Genomic DNA, 20,581 nt, shown 5'->3' with positions numbered 1-20,581 from the left:
GGAGTACTGGTTTGGGCTGGTATCATCAAAGATGAGCTTGTGGGGCCTTTTCAGGTTGAGGATGGAGTCAAGCTCAACTCCCAGTCCTACTGCCAGTTTCTGGAAGACACCTTCTTCAAGCAGTGGTACAGGAAGAAGTCTGCATCCTTCAAGAAAAACATGATTTTCATGCAGGACAATGCTCCATCACACGCGTCCAAGTACTCCACAGCGTGGCTGGCAAGAAAGGGTATAAAAGAAGAAAAACTAATGACATGGCCTCCTTGTTCACCTGATCTGAACCCCATTGAGAACCTGTGGTCCATCATCAAATGTGAGATTTACAAGGAGGGAAAACAGTACACCTCTCTGAACAGTGTCTGGGAGGCTGTGGTTGCTGCTGCACGCAATGTTGATGGTGAACAGATCAAAACACTGACAGAATCCACGGATGGCAGGCTTTTGAGTGTCCTTGCAAAGAAAGGTGGCTATATTGGTCGCTGATTTGTTTTTGTTTTGTTTTTGAATGTCAGAAATGTATATTTGTGAATGTGGAGATGTTATATTGGTTTCACTGGTAAAAATAAATCATTGAAATGGGTATATATTTGTTTTTTGTTAAGTTGCCTAATAATTATGCACAGTAATAGTCACCTGCACACACAGATATCCCCCTAAAATAGCTAAAACTAAAAACAAACTAAAAACTACTTCCAAAAACATTCAGCTTTGATATTAATGAGTTTTTTGGGTTCATTGAGAACATGGTTGTTGTTCAATAATAAAATTATTCCTCAAAAATACAACTTGCCTAATAATTCTGCACTCCCTGTACTTTTCACACGCACAGATATGCACACATTTGTGTATTTTACAAATTCTACATGAAATAGTTTTGCCATTTTTTCCACTTTTAGCTGGTTTAAACTTACAGTCTGCAACTTGTTTTGAACACTTTATTCACAATAGCGAATGGAGACATGAACTATTTGGACAAAAGTCTTTATTTTTTAATTCAGGTGTTTTCACATGCAGTGTCACAGGTGTGTAAAATCAAGGAGCCAGCCATGCAGTCTGACTTTACAAACATTTGTGAAAGAAGGGGTTGTTCAAAAGCAGCGGTCCCCAACCTTTTTTGCACCACGGACCGGCCTTTAAGGTGTCGCGGATAAATACAACAAAATAAAACCAGTACTGGTACCAAAAAAAAGAAGATTTATTCATAACACACGGGAAAAGACCTAGGGAAACCGAGTTAACGATAAAAATGATTAAAAAAAATAACGATTAAAAACCCTGAAAACCATAAATTTCACACCTAAGCCTCAACTATCGCAGCCCGGTACCAAACGACTCATGGACCGGTACCGGGGCTGAAGGCCGCTGTTCTAAAGAACTGACTGAATCTGAGTGTGGTACTGTAAGAGGATGCCACTGTTGTGAGTGTGTGAATTTTCGTCCCTTCTAGAGTATTTTAAGTGTTATTGCAAAATCGAAATCCCAACAACTCAGCCACCAAGTAACAGATCACATAAAGTTAAAGAGTTCCAGACCTCCTCTGGCATTAACATCAGCACAAAATCTGTGTGCTGGGAGCTTCATGGCATGGGTGGTACTCCCATAGGTGAAGGCAGCTCGGTACTTGTTTCCATATCATTTAATTTGAAAAAATGAGACAAACAACAACTAAAAGCCTGTGGCTTGCCATCTTTATGAATAAGAATCGAAATCTGAGTGTCTGTAGTCGACTCTGAGCTTCAACAGAGAGGAACAGTAGCTAACGTTAGCTTAAGTTTGCTTCATTTACAAAGGTGTCACTAACAAAAATGGGTTCTCTGAGGGTACACAGAGCATAATAAGTATAATTAAGCTGTTAAAACATAGCAAGTATGCAGAACTCATTAAACAAACCATGCACTATGTTACCTAAATACAAAGGAATCCTCCAGTTCATGTGAGGGAATGTTTTGATGAATATCACTGCTCGTGTGATTAGAAACACTATGCTGGACAACAGTAAAAAGCTGCAGAGCCTCGGTTGAAAAGCTTTTACATGCTCTACTAGAGACATGAATTCAGGAAGCAGCTCAGTCATCAATCTCAGTTGTGTCCTTGTTTTATTGCAAATCTGTTTGGCGTGTCAAAAGATACGCAATGGTGTGTGTTTTCTCATAAATTCACAGAAACAAGATGACTAATGAGGAAAAGGCCATGCATTTAATCTGCAGGCAGCCTGAAAGGAGACTCAGAATGATAACAACAGAACACAGGTTTATATTCAGGAAACAGTATATTTCTCTTTTCTGAGGGTGTAAGAGAGGCCGCTAACCTGGCAGTTTTCAATTGGTCAAAATACATGTTTGAAATCTGTGTTGTGTTTGTTTCTGAATGCGACACCAGGCTGACATCTTGTAAGCTTGACAGCATTTCAAGGTTTGTTTGAAAGCAATCCTTCTGAATAGAAAGAATATTAGACAGTTTCATCCAGTTGCTTTCAGCAACGAGCTAACCCTGTCCCAAACCCCGAAGAGTTATATGAAAAGTTGATAATGACACACATTCTCTGCTTGTTGTGGTGCACTGGTAGACTGGGGGGGGGGATCGTTTTCAGTCGTGTGCAGTCAAGTTTTATGATGCTCCTTTGGCACAAAGAGGATGAATCACAATGTGGCATCGGTAGAGTGACAGCCAATAACAGGACAATAATGACTGTCGAGCCACCTAAGCCACCTTCCTTCCCTGACGAGGACCTCATTGCATTTTAATCAAATTCTGCATGTGGGTGGTACTTGCAAGGAAAACCTCTGCACATCCCTATTCAGTGCCATATGTTTGCAGATCTTCCCATGGAGTTAGGACCCTCTGTGTAAGCCCAAGGCTCTGGTGGGTTTCCACCTGCCAGAGGGGGTTCTCAGAGGGCACATTATGTGTGGCAGACAGCTGTCCTGCCCGCTGTAAGCAGCATGGAGTCACCCATGCAGAAAGATGCGTTCAGACACAAGAAGTAGATGGGGATGGTGATAGAGAGAATGATTTCAAAGGAACAGAAAATTAAGGGAATGTGTTGGAAGGGAAGCACATATCTGCTGTATGTAAGCCAGGATTAGATAGGATGTGTGCATGTGTATCTTTAGGGGGGTTGGTCAGCACATCTCTTTGTGCTATATCTACAGTAAACAGACTGTACATAACTGTGTGGTGATAACAGCAACATGTGTGTTTGTGATAAGCATGACGTGTAACCTGCATATTATGGAAGCAAATATCATAAGCAGCATGCACAGCAGCTGCCTAGATTAATTACTGGTGACAATACAAACTATGATTAATGACACAGTAATGACAGATAAACAGGGATTGCGTCACTAACTATAATACAGATGACAAGGTAATATTAGGACTTACTAAAATCTATTAGATAAGGGTGTAACCATTCTGCAACCTTGCTCAGGTGATGATACAGTTGTGCATATTATCATATGGTGATTTTGTCTTCCCTTATCGTGTTATCCTAGTTTATGCTAGTCGTGATGTAGGGGGCGTCCAGATTCATGGGCTGCATCCTCCTGAGGCCGCATTTGTAGACTGATTACGTCACAGCAACGCAATGAAGGCTGTCCAAATTCGTAGACTCCGACAAATGCAGCCGACAAATGCGTCCCCCTTTTCCCCGAATTTGAAGGATGGGTCGGGTGTGTCCTTCGTTCCCCACCATATCCCAGAATTCATAGCGCGGCCCAGCCAATTCCAATTTCCAACAATGGCGGCCGCTACTAAGTTTTAATATTACTTTTATTACTCTTTCTGGGTCACAAAGTAAACTTTTAAGATATTTTCAGGCGAGAATGTAGCTGTGTAAACGTCAAATATCTGCTCGGTTTATCAAGACATCGCATGTCTGGAAAAGTGCTCCAACGTTTTTGGAGACGTCTGTTACCCACCAGCTCGATAGCTAGCCCGGGCGATAACAGCGAACTCCCCGTACATCGTTTTCACATCACATCCCCCATACAGCTGGCCTTCGGAGGGCCCGGCCCACTTAGACCGCGAAGGCCGGGTCCTCAGGAGGATGCAGCCATGAATTTGGACACACCTGTAAGGAGTTATTGTCTGGTCATTCAGGTGAGGAGAGCTGGAAAAATATGAAAATACTAAAGTTTATTTTTCATTTATGATCCAATTATGATTGAGTGAGCATTTAGTGTTTTTCTGACCATACTATTCTACTTTCTTTTAACCTATTATACAGAAAATATTATTATTACTGACATTAAAACATCACAGATATTAAACTGCTCAGCCAAGAAAAACATAAAGATTTATAAACTTAAATAAGATTAAAGTACATCACATGAAACGAACATAGCATGTCCAATGATAGCTGCCTGAAGTTGTCAACCTGTTTTAGGTTTTCTGTTGGTATATTGATCAGTCGCCTGGCAACAGTATTCAAATAGCAGCTCAACTATCGTTCTGCTTGTCAAAAATAAGATATTTAAATTCCTTCTGAAGGCGCACTTTGATAAAGGCTATATGAAGTTTTAATCTCTTCATGCAGCATGAGGAGCGACATGTTTATTCCGTGGTATTTGTTGACTCATATTTAGTAGTTTCTCTTTTTTTCCCATCAGGGATTATTCTGCTCTTAATCTGATTAGCAGCCGACACATTTCACAATCTCCATGAGTAATCTCCTTTCACAATCCCGTATTCAATCATATTTCTCCCTCTTCATCTGTCTGGAGACTTCAGCTCTCTGAAATAATATCGCATGTCACTGTCACACCGTCCATGGCTGAGCCAACAGAGCCTCTTCTGCAAACCCTTCTGGTTTTGATATAATCTAGCAGTTACCTCATGCCGAAGAAGAAACTTTGCAGACAAGCAACCAACTACATGACAGCGGCATGAAATGGGATATTTTTATGAGAGTGACACTCGGGAGTTGATTGGAGTTTCAAATCACGTATGAAAAGGTCACAGAGGAGTCTGAACAGAGAATGCACACATTTCCCAAAAGATATGTGTGAGTGACATGTTTCCTCAATCTCCTTTAAGCTTCTTAAAGTTTACACTAGTTGTTGTTATTGTTGTGTTTGGAGTGCGCGCACGCCTGTGTGTGCGGTATAAAAGCATTAAAAAGAGGGTAATTCACGGCCTCACACAAATATACGTTCATGTCATTCCATGTATAAAGACCATTTCCTTTTTCCTTTTCTTTATGGGGTTTTTTAATGGCGTGTAAGCGACTGCGTCCCCTCTGCCAGGCTGCAGTCACATGGCATGTCCTTGGGCTCCACTGTGCTGCCACATAAACACAAATCCCTCAGTGCCTGTGGGGATTTCATCCCAGAAGAAATGCGCTGTCACCTGCTGTGCAAGGGGAAAATAACAATTGTCGAAAACATGACAGCTCCGTCCACACACCTAGCTTGCCTAGCAGAGCATTGGACAGCAGTTGTAAGTTGAATTCATAGCACTTTTATAGCTGGCTTGCCATCACAGGCCTTTAACCGCTTCTGGTGCTGCATAGAATTCAGCTCACTTAGTAGGATTGTGCACAGATCTGTGCACACTCAGTTAAGTCATACCCTAGAAAATCATCTCGTGTACAAAGAGTTCAAGTTATAGAAGACCTGGTTACCATCTTTAGTTCAAAGATAAGACTACCGTATTTTCCGGACTACAAAGCGCACCTGAATATTAGCCGCACAAGCTAAAATCAGGGGGAAATCCTGTTTTGTACATACATTAGCCGCACCTGACTAAAAGCCGCAGGTGTTTCAATATTGACTTATCATATGTAAGAGAATATGCACAAAGGGAATTGTCAGGAAAGAGATGGCTGTTTGGAGACACATCACTTTTATTAATATTTTGAAAAACAAGTTATGGGTACATATTTGCATAACTTTTTAGGGTATATGTACAAGTACCGGTAATTACAAGTACGAAATATGTACTGTGCTTCATAAACGAGTAACAAATGTAGTACATAACAATAACCTACAGCACACCAGAAAAATAGATTGGACTACCTTTTAGGCTCAGGTGCAGTGACACGGCTTTAACAAGAAGAAAAGTCAGTCATTCACCACCATCTTTTTCTTCTTCCTGCGCACTAAAACCACCAAAGTCCTCTTCTCCAGTGTCAGAAACGAACAGGCTCAGGATGGCTTCGTCATCCACTCTCAGCTTCTTTCCTTCGTTGTCACTTTCAAAACCAAAGAAATCCTCGTTGTCAGTGTCGGAGTCGAACACCCTCAGAAGGGCCGTGGCGGTGTCCTCCTCTCCATCACGCAGCAGTCCAGCCCTTCGAAATCCGTTGGTGATCGTGGATGTTTTCACACTTTTTCACGCTGTCAGAATCCACTGGTGGAGTTGAGCATAACTTGCTTTTCGCAAGTTTATTGCCGCTCGTCATCCACGCCTCCCGCTGAACACGTAGCGCTACTTTGAAGTTTGTTTTTCGCGCTACTTCGTACGGCACTACGTTGCCTGGCGGATGGACATGTGACCAACATACCACTCTTGAACCCCGATACTGTGTGTCTGATCACATGCCCTTCCGCCAGGCAACGTAGTGCCGTACAACAGCGGAACAAACAAAACAAATCGTCTTACGATATGACAAAAATCATGGACAATCCATAGAAAAGCCGCACCTGACTAAAAGCCGCAGGGTTCAAAGCTTGTGCAAAAAGTAGCGGCTTATAGCCCGACAATTACGGTAATTCATTATTTTCTTGAATGCATTTCAAAGTGTGATTATCAACTTTTACCAAACCATACATTAATAAAGATTTTTGATTCACAGTGATATAAATCAGAGAAACTTACCCGACGATTCACATTAGAGAAATGAAAAAATATTTTCTCAGTGGTTCACTGGCATGACAAATGGTACAGAAACAGCCCTTTAGTACCATCATCAAAGTGGAAACAAAACTAAAATACAGACTTCAGCTCTGTAAAGTTTGCCTGCTGACCGATGTGGGGGAGTCGTACTGCATTTGCGAAGCATTTTGTGACTCCAGAGGGAGGCGCGCAAAGCCTGAAATATTGCCTCAAATGATGCTGGCCAACCCAGAAGAAGACCACAAGAAAATGAAAGAACAGCGAGAGCAAACCAGACCTCCGCAGCCCTCTCTTTGAGGCTTGCTGCTTTGGCAACTTTCAGTATAACAAACCTGCATCTTAAACTGGCCTGTCAGGGGTTGAGTTGTATTGTGGGAAATGTAGGCATTATATCTTTGCATAAAAGAAGAATGAATGGAACAAGTATATTTGCTGCATCAATTCGGATTTTTTTTAGACTTTACATCGTGACACATTGCTAAAAGAATGCAAAGCTGCATCAGTGGTGGACACTCAGGGGGAGGTTTGCTGTGGCTCTTGGGCAAATATTTTTTACACATTATTTTCCTCACGGTAAAGGGCCGGCTTCATCTGTGGCAACAGAGAGTGTCTCACGAGTGCAGGACTACTGGGGATTTATTGTGTCCCGTACGTCCCGCTGTGATCTCTCTTTACCTGTTGAAAGAATGATGCAAGCTGACGCCTGTGCTAACGCAGCATCGGGTAGATGTTGCGTGGATGTTGCAATCTTGTTCATCTCCTTCAGGGAACAGAGGTTATAGTCAAAACAGATTTCTCAGAGGCACACGTCTCCTTTTGTTTTCGTGCAATTCAAAGTCAGTTACAGGTGGAGCTGGGTATCAAAGTTTAAACTGCTGGTGATGTTGTTCTTAGACACATCGATGATCTTTGCTCCAGCTTGCCGCTGCTGCACTTTGCACGGTTTACATGTTCAAGGTGATATAATTAGAAAAGACATTCAGTTTAGACTGTATCACACTGTGTAGATTTTAATTATATTCATGCAAGATTTCAATGTTTCCTCACATCATTGTGTTTGCTTAATTTATTCCTGTTCTTATATTCATGTTACATCACAAACACGGCACTGCAGGCTTCGTGAAGTGTCTCACAATTTACGAGCAATGTGACATTTCACAGATTAGAGAGAAATATTAATGCCAGGATGACAAACTCCACTGTGAGTGTCTGAGAATAGAAAGTAAAGCAGGTAGGTCACATGTTATGATTCCCTATAAAAAATTACATCGAAAAACGACGGGGGTCACATGTTTTCTGCACATGTGCACATGCTGTTTAATCACTACACTTGTAATCGTCCTTTATTTAGTCAACAGTAGGTGAGAAAAGCAAAACAGAGGGAAAATGAAATGCATATCCAACACATTAGAGCAACACATACAACTAATTATCAGTTTGTGTCATGCAATGTATACACAGCAGGCGTTGATGGGAATTTGACCCCTATGTAAAATCCTTCCAAACACTGTGCTACTTGTGCACATCAGAAAGAGCATTTCTCGTTCTTTGTTAGCATTTTCAGATGTTTTAGGAAATTTGGACAAATGACTACAACCGTTTACAATTTGCAAGTTATCACATGCAGAGTAGTCTGCCTTGTTGCAAAACAGCAAGCAGGCAAAAGTCCACAGCTGTAAGTCCTGAGTTTGAGTATTGTAAAACATATTTATTGATCTTGAGCACAGCAGCGTTGCAGCAATTTGCGAGCATGGAGGAACCTGCTCAAATAAACATTTTACGGGTGCGGCAACCCCCCCCCCCCGTGGAAGAGGAAGGGGAGTGAGAATGTATGGCAGTGAAGCAAAGAGAAGAGAATAAAGAAAAGAAACATGAACATGGAGGATGTGGCGTGCACGCCTGTTCTTCTGTTCTCAGCTTGTAAGAGAGAGCATCAGGTGTGAAGCTAATGAGAGTCTGTGGCAGCAGAATGTCCAGTGATTCCCTGCAACACTTGGTTGCCGTAGTACACATACAGTACTGTGCAGACAGCAGGTCCAGGTGTAAATGATCAAGCCACCTCTTATTTCTTTATATTTTGCGAGGATCATGAGATATGGGTGGAGTGAGGAAACCTGAACATGATAGAAGACAAAAACATTCAAATTAGTTTGAAAGTGCATATTTGGTATGACCACCTTTATTCTTCAACACAGCCTGAGCTCTCTTAGACAAGCTTTGATGTGTGTGTTTTTTTAAGGATCCTTCTTCAAGGACACTCAAAGCTCTTCTTTGGATGTTGGGTGCTTTTTGTTGCGTTCTCTCTCAAGATGATCCCACACAATAATGCTTCAATAATGTTGAGGTCTGGGCTCTCGGGATGCCGATCAATGACTGAAAGTGTTCTGTTGAGTGTTTTCCTATCCAGGTATGCTTTTACTGCAATAGCAGGCTGTTTGGGATCATTGTCGCGCTTAAAAATGAAGCCGTCGCCAAATAGACACTTTCCAGATGGTACGGCATGATGGGTCAAAATCTGTTTACAGTTTTTCTGTGTTCATAACTAAAGATCACTTTAAAGAATAACCAGAAATTCTGGCTTCTTGGAATCAAAATATAAAGAAATGAGTGCAGAGCTGTAGGATTTCAGTTTCCACAGTATAAATTTCTGTTTCTGTCTGTGTAATGTGACCATTGGTTCAAACTTCAGCTGGTTGTCTTGACTGTTCTGCCAACATGTGATTTGCATTTACCAGCAGTCAAACCTGTGTACCTAACAAAGTGGCCAGTGAGTGAACATTCAAGATACTTTATGTAACCGGAGCACGTTATAGCAGCCAGCCGTCAGCTACAAAGTGATGCAACAACAAGCAAATCTCATTATTTGTTAAATGAATAGATGCACATTGAATAAACTATTAAAGGTTTAGTGGATCTTAACTTGAGTCATAGTATTTTTTTCCAACTAAATGAAAAATAATTAAATTTAGGTTGAGGAAAATGTGATGACTGTAGGACTCGTGATATATGAACTATGAGTGTCTTGAATCTGTAATACGAGAAGACCTGGCTTCCAAAACCACATCAAACAACAAGGACTTGAGCAGGAGCCGCGATTGTTTTCCGCTGCGTGTCTTCCAACGTGACCACTGTCATCAAACATGCTACCTGCACTTACAATCAGCCATAGGAAGACAGGGAAATGGGGGCTGAGTGCAGAATCAGGCACGACACACCCTGCCAGACCAGACTGCAGCACAAAGGCAGAGTGAGGTGCTGCCTCCACACTGCATCCACACGTTTGCTCCCCATCTGACAGGCCAGTGTCAGAGCATGGCAGGAATCTATGGTAATTGCTTTCTGCAGAGTTCAAGGAAGGAGAATGGATTAACACAACCTGGTTACAGCGCCGGCTTCTTTTTAGACCGAGCCGCCGCTGCGATGTTTGTTTCTCCCAAATGTGCAGTCCAGTTCCCCTTCGGTCTGTCAGTGTGGATCAGAGGAAACAAGAAGGGCTGAGAGGCTGTCTGTCTTTTTCAAAGCAGACCGCATTAATGGGCTGCCAGTGTGACCCAACCGCGCTCTTTGTACTGCACGACTACTGTGTTTAGTCGTGGACTTAATGCTGCTGACCTCTATTTTCTAATGGGGGGAGACCTTTAAGGGGCACTCAAGACTGAAATCACTTGTGTCTATTCCAAGAGTAGTTGTGTCTGTGTGTGTGTGTGTGTGACTTTTGTCCTGTTTTTCCTCCCACCCGAGGCTTCGAGAGCGCTGAGCATGTGCATCCTGTCCGGTCCTGTAAAGGAAACAGTGGATCAGAGGATTCTCGGAGCCTGGAGCAGATATGGGAGTACTGCACTCAGTTACACAACGTGGGATGACAGTAGTCTAACAGTGGAAGGCGTCTCTCGAGTTTCTTTTATTTTTGCTTGTCTGTGTGCTGAAGATGCTCTCCTAAATCACCGAGCGCGTAGATTCTAACAGGAATAAATTGTACGTTTGTTTTCACGGCTGATTCGGGGGCTTTCCTCGTGTGGATTGTGCAGCCGTGTTGTTTTGCTGCATGCGCCCTCCTCTCATCAGCTCATGAAGTACTTTAGAAAAAAATTAGATCATGTTGTACTAGCTCAGTGTGTGTTTTTTGTTTTTTTTACCCAGTTTGACACATACCCAGCAACCCCTCCTACTCAGTATGTAATACCGTGTGCGTGACGCCTGTAATCAGAGAATTATTCATCCTGGAAAAGGACAACTGCGTGCTGTTTTGTTGTAAATTTTTGCCTTCTTTTTTTTGCAGTATGCTCACATCCCACAGCTTTGTAATTGGGCAATTAAAAATGCATCTTGTTGTCACAGCGTGCCCTTACATCTATTATTGATATGAAGTGATGAGGCTACTGGTGCTGATCATACATTATGATGCCAAACCATACTGATGTAACAGTAAAACTCCTTAAGTCTTTCTTTATTGACAGATGGGTGCTTTGTTTTCTGGCAAAAAAAAAAGAGCGAGATCTTTGGTCGTTCATGCTTGTTGTAAATATTGTCGTCTGTGTTCAAATTAATATGAATTGCTTTTAGCGGATAAGCACACAACACTCCCGCCTCCACCCCCAGGGACAGTGTCAGTGCAGGCTTGGGGCAACAGCAGGAGGATGAGAAGCAGGCCGGGGCCTGTGTTGTGGAGAAATTAATCACATTACACGAAACCAAAAACATGGCTACCTTTTTTTTTTAGCGACTGGCTGACGTCACTGAATTTAACAGCCGTTGCATTTATTTATTTTTATAAATTTATAAAGTTATTTACTCCTCTGCAAATTTGTTCAGTTGTCATTTGCTGCATGTCCTTTTTCTACCTCAAATCAGCTGTTAGCACAAGTGCACATGCCTTTCATTTCACTGGAGTTTCACTGGACAAAGCCTTAGTAGAAAATTGAATGCTTTTCTAATGACTTGGTTTGAAGCATAGCTTTGAGTGGCAGAATTCATTATGCATACGTCTTTTGATGGCTGTGTTTTTTTCACTGTATCTGGAAACTAAAGGGCTGCTGCAATAAAGACCCAGACGCAGACTCGTTGAATAAGAAGCACTTGAACTCAATCTCTGGGCAGTATTTACTTTTAAAGGAGTAGTATTGCATTTTTTATATTTTATTTTGTTTGCCTAAAAGGATATTATACCTTTTTGGGAACATTGTACATGTATCCAAATTATTATGTATTCAAATGGCTATAGCCTTTTATATACACAACAATTTTACAATTACTGTAATGTGCATATAGTCAATAAATATTATTAATAATACAATTAATAAGGTGTTATTTAGAATTCTCAAATGCTTATATGTCATCAATACAAACAATGGCAGTGACAATCACAGGTTTAAATAGCTCTAGATAGTATTACTGTCACTTTGACCTTCAAATCAAGCTCGTGACCTTGAAGGACAGGTCAAAGGTCAAATGTAACATGATATTTTAAATCCTTATACCATACTTTCTTCGTGTTGTATATGACAATACACACTATATAGGAATCATAGTTTCTAAGTTACAAGGCTTAGAAACCTGACAAATTTTAGTGAAATTTTATTTGATTACTAACATGACCCCACGCTACATCCCTACACAGTTTTAACAGAATTCATAAACTAGTTTTTGAGCTATCATGTTTGAATGACATGCTCGCGCATACACGCTACCAAAACCTAATCTTGGTAGATATAATTAAAACAACTGGGAAAAAAACTTTATTCAGGCAAGTAGAAAATTCAAAAATCCAAACCAAACCAGAAGACATGTGAGGGAAGACAGCAGTACAGTGTGACAAACAAATGCACACATAATAATTAGGAAGATGGCAAATGTGTGTTACATTGTAACCTTGGTTCTCTGATTGAGAGACTATCTCACCACTACATACATATGGAATACATAATGTAGTGGAGAGCTACAATAGAACACCAACTATGAGACACAAGATGACGAGACAGAGGAACAAGAGAAAAGAAACAGGAGCTACCAAAATAAGACAGGAAGTAACAAAATGAGGGAACATGGAGGTGTAGGCTTAACAACACAGTGAACAGACGAGAGCAGGAAAACTGAAACTTGTGAAATTAAGTCTAAGTTTTATTACAAGTTACAAAAGGAGATGCAAAAATGAAGTTGAGAATAAAACATGGAAAACAAAACAGGAGGAAGAAGCTAAGATTTCAAGGTAGCTGCGTATCTTAGAGGGCAAATATGTGTATGTTTCCAAGCAGTAAAAGTACATCTTTGCATAGTTGTTGTACTGCAGATGCTTTGTGTTTCACTCGATACAGAACAACATTATGTAAACTATTAACCATATTCTCTTTAAGGGTTTTTCTTCTTTTCTTTTATTTAGGCCAAATGAAAAATGTGCTGTCATCATCAAGGTTTTTACCCAGTCAAATGAGTTTATATGACACATGAAGTCATCTCATGTTACAGAAACAGTTGCTGTTGATTTAATGCAAATGAAATTAAATTAAATCTGCAGTATCATTTCTCCAAATAAAGATGCTGAAAAAAGGATTGTAGTGTTCCAAGTGTCATGGACTCCTGGACTATGATTTGTGACAGAAAGCAAAGACTTGTGGGATTCTCCTTCAAGATGTTAAGTTAGTGGCGCTGGCTGTTATGCATGTGCAATGTGTTTTTATAGCTGAGCAGTAAGTTTAGCTAGCAACCGGCCACCATGACTGAGGCTGCTGTGGCACGAGAGACATCTGGCCAGTGTTCCTGTTCAGTTACTCTATCAGTGCTAAATGAAGCAGTGATCCTGAAGCTATATGGTGCTTGACACACAGTTCCTACTAAGAACTGAGCTTGGCTGCTTAATTACACTCAACATTTTTTGACTGACACAGGACCACAGTGACTCCCTAAAATCCCTCAAGTTAATTTATATGGCACCAAATCACAATAACTGTTGCATCAAGGCATCCTGCAGTACATGGGAAAGATAAAGATCTACAGTAATACAGAGAAATCCCCAACAATTCGCGTACCCCCTATGAGCACGTACTTGGCGATAGTAGGAAGGAAAAACACCTTTTAACAGGAAGAAACCTCCGGCAGAATCAGTCAGTGTAGATGACACAGCTACTACTTTATTAAATCTCTTAATCACAATTGAATAGAAAATGCACTTTTAGTATTGTTGTTATATTTATGCTGCATTCTGATGCATATGAATTTTATGTGCTTATCTTTATGAAAGAACCTTCTCTGAAGCATATCTGCTGAGACACTCACACAGCACAGTCTAACTGTCCATCCATAATGCCACAACTTGATGAAATAGTTTTCTTTCAGCTCATCATAAAGAATGATAGACCTGCTGGGTGATTACTGCCCACCGTCTTTGTCTTCGTGCTCCGTCTTTCCATAATGGCAAATCTGTGCAAAGAGACGGGCATGTTTGACGTCCTCATCTTGTTCGCTCTTTGAATATTCAGTGAGGCCTGTCCTTTGAAGCTGCTCCTGGATCTCTTTGTGTGAGTGAAGCAGCTTTATTCATTGTGACTCATGCAAAGTGATCTTTAACCCAGAGGGGAACCACAAAAACTCTTTTGGGACTTCTGCAATCCCCTCTCCGGTGGATCATGTTTTGGAAGTTAAATTTAGTTTCTTTTTTCTTTGACATACCAAACTGAGCTCTTGTAGAAATCATTTTTTTCAACATTAAACTTTCTTAATGCATTCAGCTTTGAAATAGTGTTTTCAACATCACTTTTCAAATTGAAATCTAAAACAACTCAGTTCTTGTGTAAAGGCTGCAGTCTGAATATTTTTAGCATGGCAGTAATAGCAATTCTGCAGAGCAGCTGGATTTCTTCAACAATTTGTCTTGAAGATGTCCTGTTTTTATATCAGTGTTGTGTAACCCATAAAATCAATGCCCTGGATGATTGTGTGAGGACCGTTCGGCCAGCTGTGTGAGACATCTCATTATGTGTGTGCTCTCTGCGGTATTTTCCGGCTCATGTTGTGCCATGTAGTCATATGGGTTTTAAACATAGAGCGAGAGCAGGTGCAGCCATAGTCCAAAAAGCACTGGAGAGGAAACAAACACAGACAACATGCCTTATCCTGCCTTGAAGTGTCCCTCGTCCCCACGGATCTCCGCTGTGCCATCGGTCTGTGCTCGGCTCCGCGTGCACACAGCGGCCAGAGCCTAAGCCCAAGCCTCAAATGGCACTGATCGGTACAGTACCTGCTCCTTACAGCCAGCAGGAGTATACAGGCCTGCTGTGATAAATTGCCAAGCAGCTAGAGGAGGTGAAGGGAAGGGTTCCTCTAAGGGTGTTTTGCTTAATTGCCAGTCCGTTAACAAGTGGTGGAGTTTGATTAAGCGCAGCAGGAGAATAGTTCATGGCTGTCAGTAATGCTGACTGCAGAACTCCACAATAGCAGATTATGTCACAACATTCAGATTTGATGAGCTGACATCAATAAAGTGACTAAAGTCGTAAAGTGATCACCTCACCCACTGATACCGATAGATTCTATATTCATTCAAATCGCTGCTGAAAGATAAATAGAGGCACGCTTTGGGAAACGCTGTTTGTGACAAACTGCTCGCGTATGGGGTACGTATAATGCTCGGGCTCATCTTAGATGCCATAGCAACACTCCGCGTTCATTTCTAATTGCGTGTCTGGTTTCTCTGTGAAACCAGCAGTAGAGATGATGTCAGTGGATGAATTACAGTCCCAGTAGGAGTGACCACAGTGTATATGCTGGGTTTTGTTCCTCAAGATGCTTGTTGTTTACATGTTTTCTGCTGAGCATTTGTCTCAATTTAAGCACTGTTTCGCACTAAATTAGATTATTGACCAGGTTCCTGGAGTCTCACAATTACTTAATTTAATCTACTGTGACATCCAGCCATTAATTATTATTAGGAGTAATTATTATCATTTTAATAACTCCTCAACACTTGTCTAGACCATTGCTTTTTCTAATATTTCTCTTTCTTTAAAACTTCCCATAATGTCAAATCAGAGGCCTAATGAAGCAGATAAGTGCCTGAAGTAAAGTCCTTTGTCTTGATCTGGCTTTTTAACGGTAAGATAAGTCTCATTAAAGTGAGCTTCAGTTTCACCCCTTTCTCAGAGGCTGCTCAAAAGGTTGTGTAGAAACAAGCAGCTTTGATGTCTCTGAATTTAAGGCTGGCTCGTATGAATGGACTCAAAGCTAACTACTCAAAGTAATCCTTGGTATTATTATAACAATTATTTGCTGGCAAACTCTTGGATCTCATGACCTGGAAATGTGTGCCTCACTTATCTTCAAAACCTCCAGCATAGCATTGCAGGGAGCAGCTGACACCTACATGCTTATAGGTGTATATTACAGCAGCCTGCCAGGTGCTTTCCCAGGATGACATAGCAACAATGACTCCAGCATCGATTTAAAACCTTTTGCATCATAGTTGTGTTTGTAACACAGTGTCTGTGCTGTCAAAGTCTTTGTTTGCTTGGAACAAAGAGAAGTGAAATGTTGCTGACCGAATCAATATGGTTTGAGTTTGGGTTTAAGATGATTGCAGTGTTTTGATTCTTGGTTAGCTTTGTGATTTTGTGACCCGGTTGTAAGCTCTTACCATGAGGCACTGCTGCACTTGACTGGCTCCCACATGTATGCATTGTGTGTGTGTGTGTGTGTATACCTGTTTAGGCATCCTTGTGAGGACCAGAAATTGGCATTCTGCTGTACTTGTGGGGACACACGTCACGAGTTTGAAGGCTCAAAATGTGGTTTTAATGTCAGGGTTATAATGGTTAGGGTAAGCAGCTAGAGAAAGCGTTATGCCAATTAGATGTCCTCACTAAGATAGCAAAATGAGAATGTGTGTGTATATATAAATAGATAGAGAAGCGTGTTGCTTTAAGGGTTTTTTGAAGCCTATAATTGATTAATTTTGATCTTGACAAATGTGTTTAGCAGTTAGCACTGCTGCTAACATTAAATGTGATTAAAGTAGTAGTTTAACTATTTTTAGCTTGCACTTCCTTTACTAAAGGAAAACTTGATCATCACAGTATAACACAAACTGGTCCAAATGGTATGTTTCTCACTGTTCAATAACAGGCATTGTCATTTATGGATACACTTCCTGGAAGTAATAATAACTGGAATTTCTAAACTTATGTTTAGAGAAATTGTTGAATGCTAAATGCAGTTTCCTGGCCTTCAGAGTATTTCTTCTTGGTACAATCCTTCCAGTTGGACTGAAGTTTCTTGAAGGCAGTCGCCTGGCTTATCTGGACTAAAGAGGTTTTTTTTTCCCCCTTTTTTTGTTTGTTTGGGTTTTTATTTTGGTTTTTGTTTTTTATCATTTCTTTTCATTTTCTGCTTATTATTGTCCCTATCTACTTTTTTGCCATCTTTGTTGGAAACTCCTTTGTGAATTCTAGTAGGGTGCCTAGGGAGCAGTAATTATTCATGACAACACAAACCCCATCTCCCAAATCCCTATTTGCATATTCAGACCTAATCAACATGAAAAATGGTCATTAAAGTGAATCCGGATAATTACATTTGTTTTCAACCTCTCACGGATCCTGATATCAATTTTCACCTTAGCATGATACAACTTAGTCACCATTTTCACTCCCCAGAGGTGGTCTCAAGCTTATTTCACACCGCAGCCACATCACCCATAAAAATCTCAGTTCCCTTTACCCTTTTCATGAGCCCTTCCTGCATTTAAATATATTTTTTTATATCCTTATCCACAGATCTGGTATTTTCCTGGATCTTCAATGAGTACCCGACATTTGTGAAGCAGGATACGCGTCGCTTCATTTCCCAGGAGACAGGGAATCTGTACATTGCTAAAGTGGAGCCCTCAGATGTTGGCAACTACACTTGTGTGGTGACCAACACCGTCACCAAGACCCGTGTCCAGGGCCCACCCACTCCACTTGTGCTCCGCAGTGATGGTGAGCTCACACTTATGCCAGTTAACAGCATATAAGAACACTGGTTAGGGAGACAAAAAGGTTTTACTGTTTTGTGATAGAATTTATAGACTGTTGGGGTACACTCCAAAATGATTCTTCACCCTCAAACATCAGAACAGTCATTTGAGTAAAATGTAACTAAAATATATATAAAATTAAAGGTTTATTTATGCATGGAATGTTTTGGAAAAATTACATATAATTAAATTAGTTAAAGGCAATATTGGGCAGTATGTAGTCACTGATTTACTTCATTTCCTAAAGTATGTGCTTGTACTTGTACTTTGTTTCTTCATCATTCTGCTGGGTCTCGGTCTATTACTCAACCTTTGGAGCAAAGCAGGGTTTATTTCAATGCTGACAAATTATTGCAGTTTAACACTACATCCCCCCAAAACTGTGATTTTGCAGTGTTGCATGCATATGCATATTAAGTGCACATTGTAAATGCAATAGGAAATAATCATGAAACATCTCGTGTTCTACAAAGACAAACCATTAGTGTTTTTCTTGAATGTTTGGTTTGATAACAGATTTCTATTTCTGTGGTCCTTTGTTATAAAAACAAAACAAAACTGCAGCTTCTTTGATATAACAGGAAAGCCGGAATCACTTGGCTGATTTAGTGCAGCGCTCTTTAGAATTTGTACAGGTCATACCCATAGCAGCAAGCCAACATGGCTACTGTTGGTACCTCCCAAAAAACTTTGTTTCAAAGAACACGAATGAAATTCAAAGGTTAATTATCTCCTCCTCTGCTAATTTCAGCCTGTCCTTTTACATGTGGACCTAATGCTTAAGGCTGGCCTTATCAAGCCACTTCAGATGAAAGGTCATTCTCAGCAAGTAATCTAATTGTAGGCTTCAATCCCAGGAGCATGTTCCATATTCTTAAGTAATGCTGAAAAATATGAGAATGTCATAAAGGACATTTAATATAATCTTCCCAATAATGATAGATGATTTGATGTAATAAAAAAAACGACATTTAAGTAGGCAGAATCACTTCTAATCACAACGCACACTTTAAGCTTTTTTTACATGACTTACATGCTATACTAGCTTTAATATTAATGTTTAACTCAGTTATAATAACCTATGATTAGAAATAAAGGCTTGCTTTGATTTACATTAATGACCACTGGTCATGAATATTAATGTGTTAATATTAATATTGTTTTAAGTTTATGTTTGAAACTTAGTTTCAGATTGTTTCTAACGTGGATTTCCAATATTTCCATTTTGTTTTAATCATTTGAAAATGCTTAGTTTAAGTGTTAATTTATTTTTAGCATGGGGTGCCAAAAAGAACCAAAATCAAACTCTTGACACAGAACTTCATGAACAAAAACCAAACCTTTATTCAGGCATATTAGGAATAGCAAACAGAGAAAACAGCACAGGTTTAGTACACAGAGAACTTGACAAATGACAAAGGAAGACAGCAACTATATATATGACTGTGGCAGAGCGGAGACACCTGGGAAACTAGACACAGCTGAACTAAATTAGATAATAATTAATGTTTCCTGTTTAATCAACATTAAACAGGAAGTAACATGAGACAGAGATGAAGCTTCACAAAAAATTACAACGAGACATTTGGGAGGCTAGGCTAAACTACATGAATGATGCAGCTGGTCTGAACTCTAAACTGGGGAACAAACAGGATAGAATGTAACAACAATGTAACAACAACTAAAAACTAAACACTGAATGAGACGATGAACTGGATATAAAATGAAATAATAAATAGAAGCCAAGACAAAGGAAAACTAAAGCTAAATATGAAACTGACAGTTACAGAAGTAAAGAAACTCTAAACAGCAAACGCTAGGAAAACATCATCAAACAGAGAATTTAATAATAACCCTGAATTCAAAGTCTAAAACATAGGGTTCAAAACGACAGGACCATAACTTTTTTGTATAACATAAAGTATTTATTGCATTAAGATGTAAGTTCACAATGTAAACACAAGGCTTCATGCCGTGCAGACGTCCCAGTCTCCAGGAACAGAAACAGCCTTTCCAAACCGGAACTGACAAGTTCAACCAAACTAACAAAGACTGAAACCAAAGACATACTCGCTTTATTTTTGTTTCATTGAAGGACATTGTATTTCAGTTAGTTTTCATCTTTTTTTTTTAACTAAAATGTTTTCCTCACCTAGTTTGAGTTTTTCAGTTTGTAATTAACTGTTATAACCTTGATGGTTTTAAGTAGAATTTTCTATGAATAAGTCCAGTATATCAGTGTATTGAGTTTGAAAACATTTAAAGGGAATAATGTTTTTATACATAAACAAACACAAATAAACTCAAAAGATAAACATTTTGAATGATTTAATAAGGACATTTCCCCAAAGACGCACTTTTTACATTCATAAATATAAAATTACTTTTACCTGCAATTTTGCTATTTTATCCAGTGTTTGTGAGTATACACACTAATTTAATAGAAGTCGCAAATAAACACAAAATGTTTTTTTTACATATTATCTTGCTTACAGTCGTCTGTCGGACTAAAAAAAGTTGATGAAACTAAATCTAATATCAAGAAGACGGCTAAGCTAGTTGGTCAGTGGTTAGTCCAGCAGAGATTCCAAAGCACTTTCATTCTCTGCTTCTGCACTTTTTTCATTACAACATTAGTTCAGCACAGCAGCAACACCAACATATCAGGACTCAGCTCTACCTCATGGTCATGAAGTGGAGCTCAGGTAGGGGATGCGGGTGGGGTGTGGGGGGGTTCAGGTT

At 40.0% G+C, this 20,581-nt stretch overlaps 1 protein-coding gene across 2 annotated transcripts in view; it reads left to right on the top strand.

The window, feature by feature from the left end:
• The window catches only part of cntn4 (contactin 4), a 184,381-nt gene that overhangs the window by 81,995 nt on the left and 81,805 nt on the right, over positions 1-20,581 (top strand). For both annotated transcript variants that reach the window (XM_084927524.1, XM_084927523.1), the window contains exon 6: positions 17,598-17,801. In XM_084927524.1, the coding sequence (XP_084783650.1) occupies positions 17,598-17,801 (204 nt within the window). The remainder of the gene's footprint in view (positions 1-17,597; positions 17,802-20,581) is intronic.

This window comes from Perissodus microlepis, chromosome 5, assembly GCF_051167445.1.
Source record: "Perissodus microlepis isolate ML-2025 ecotype Zambia chromosome 5, ASM5116744v1, whole genome shotgun sequence".
NCBI classification, from domain to species: Eukaryota; Metazoa; Chordata; class Actinopteri; order Cichliformes; family Cichlidae; genus Perissodus; species Perissodus microlepis.
The sequence above is the reverse complement of the archived record's forward strand: the minus strand, read 5'-3'. Positions and strand labels throughout refer to the sequence as shown.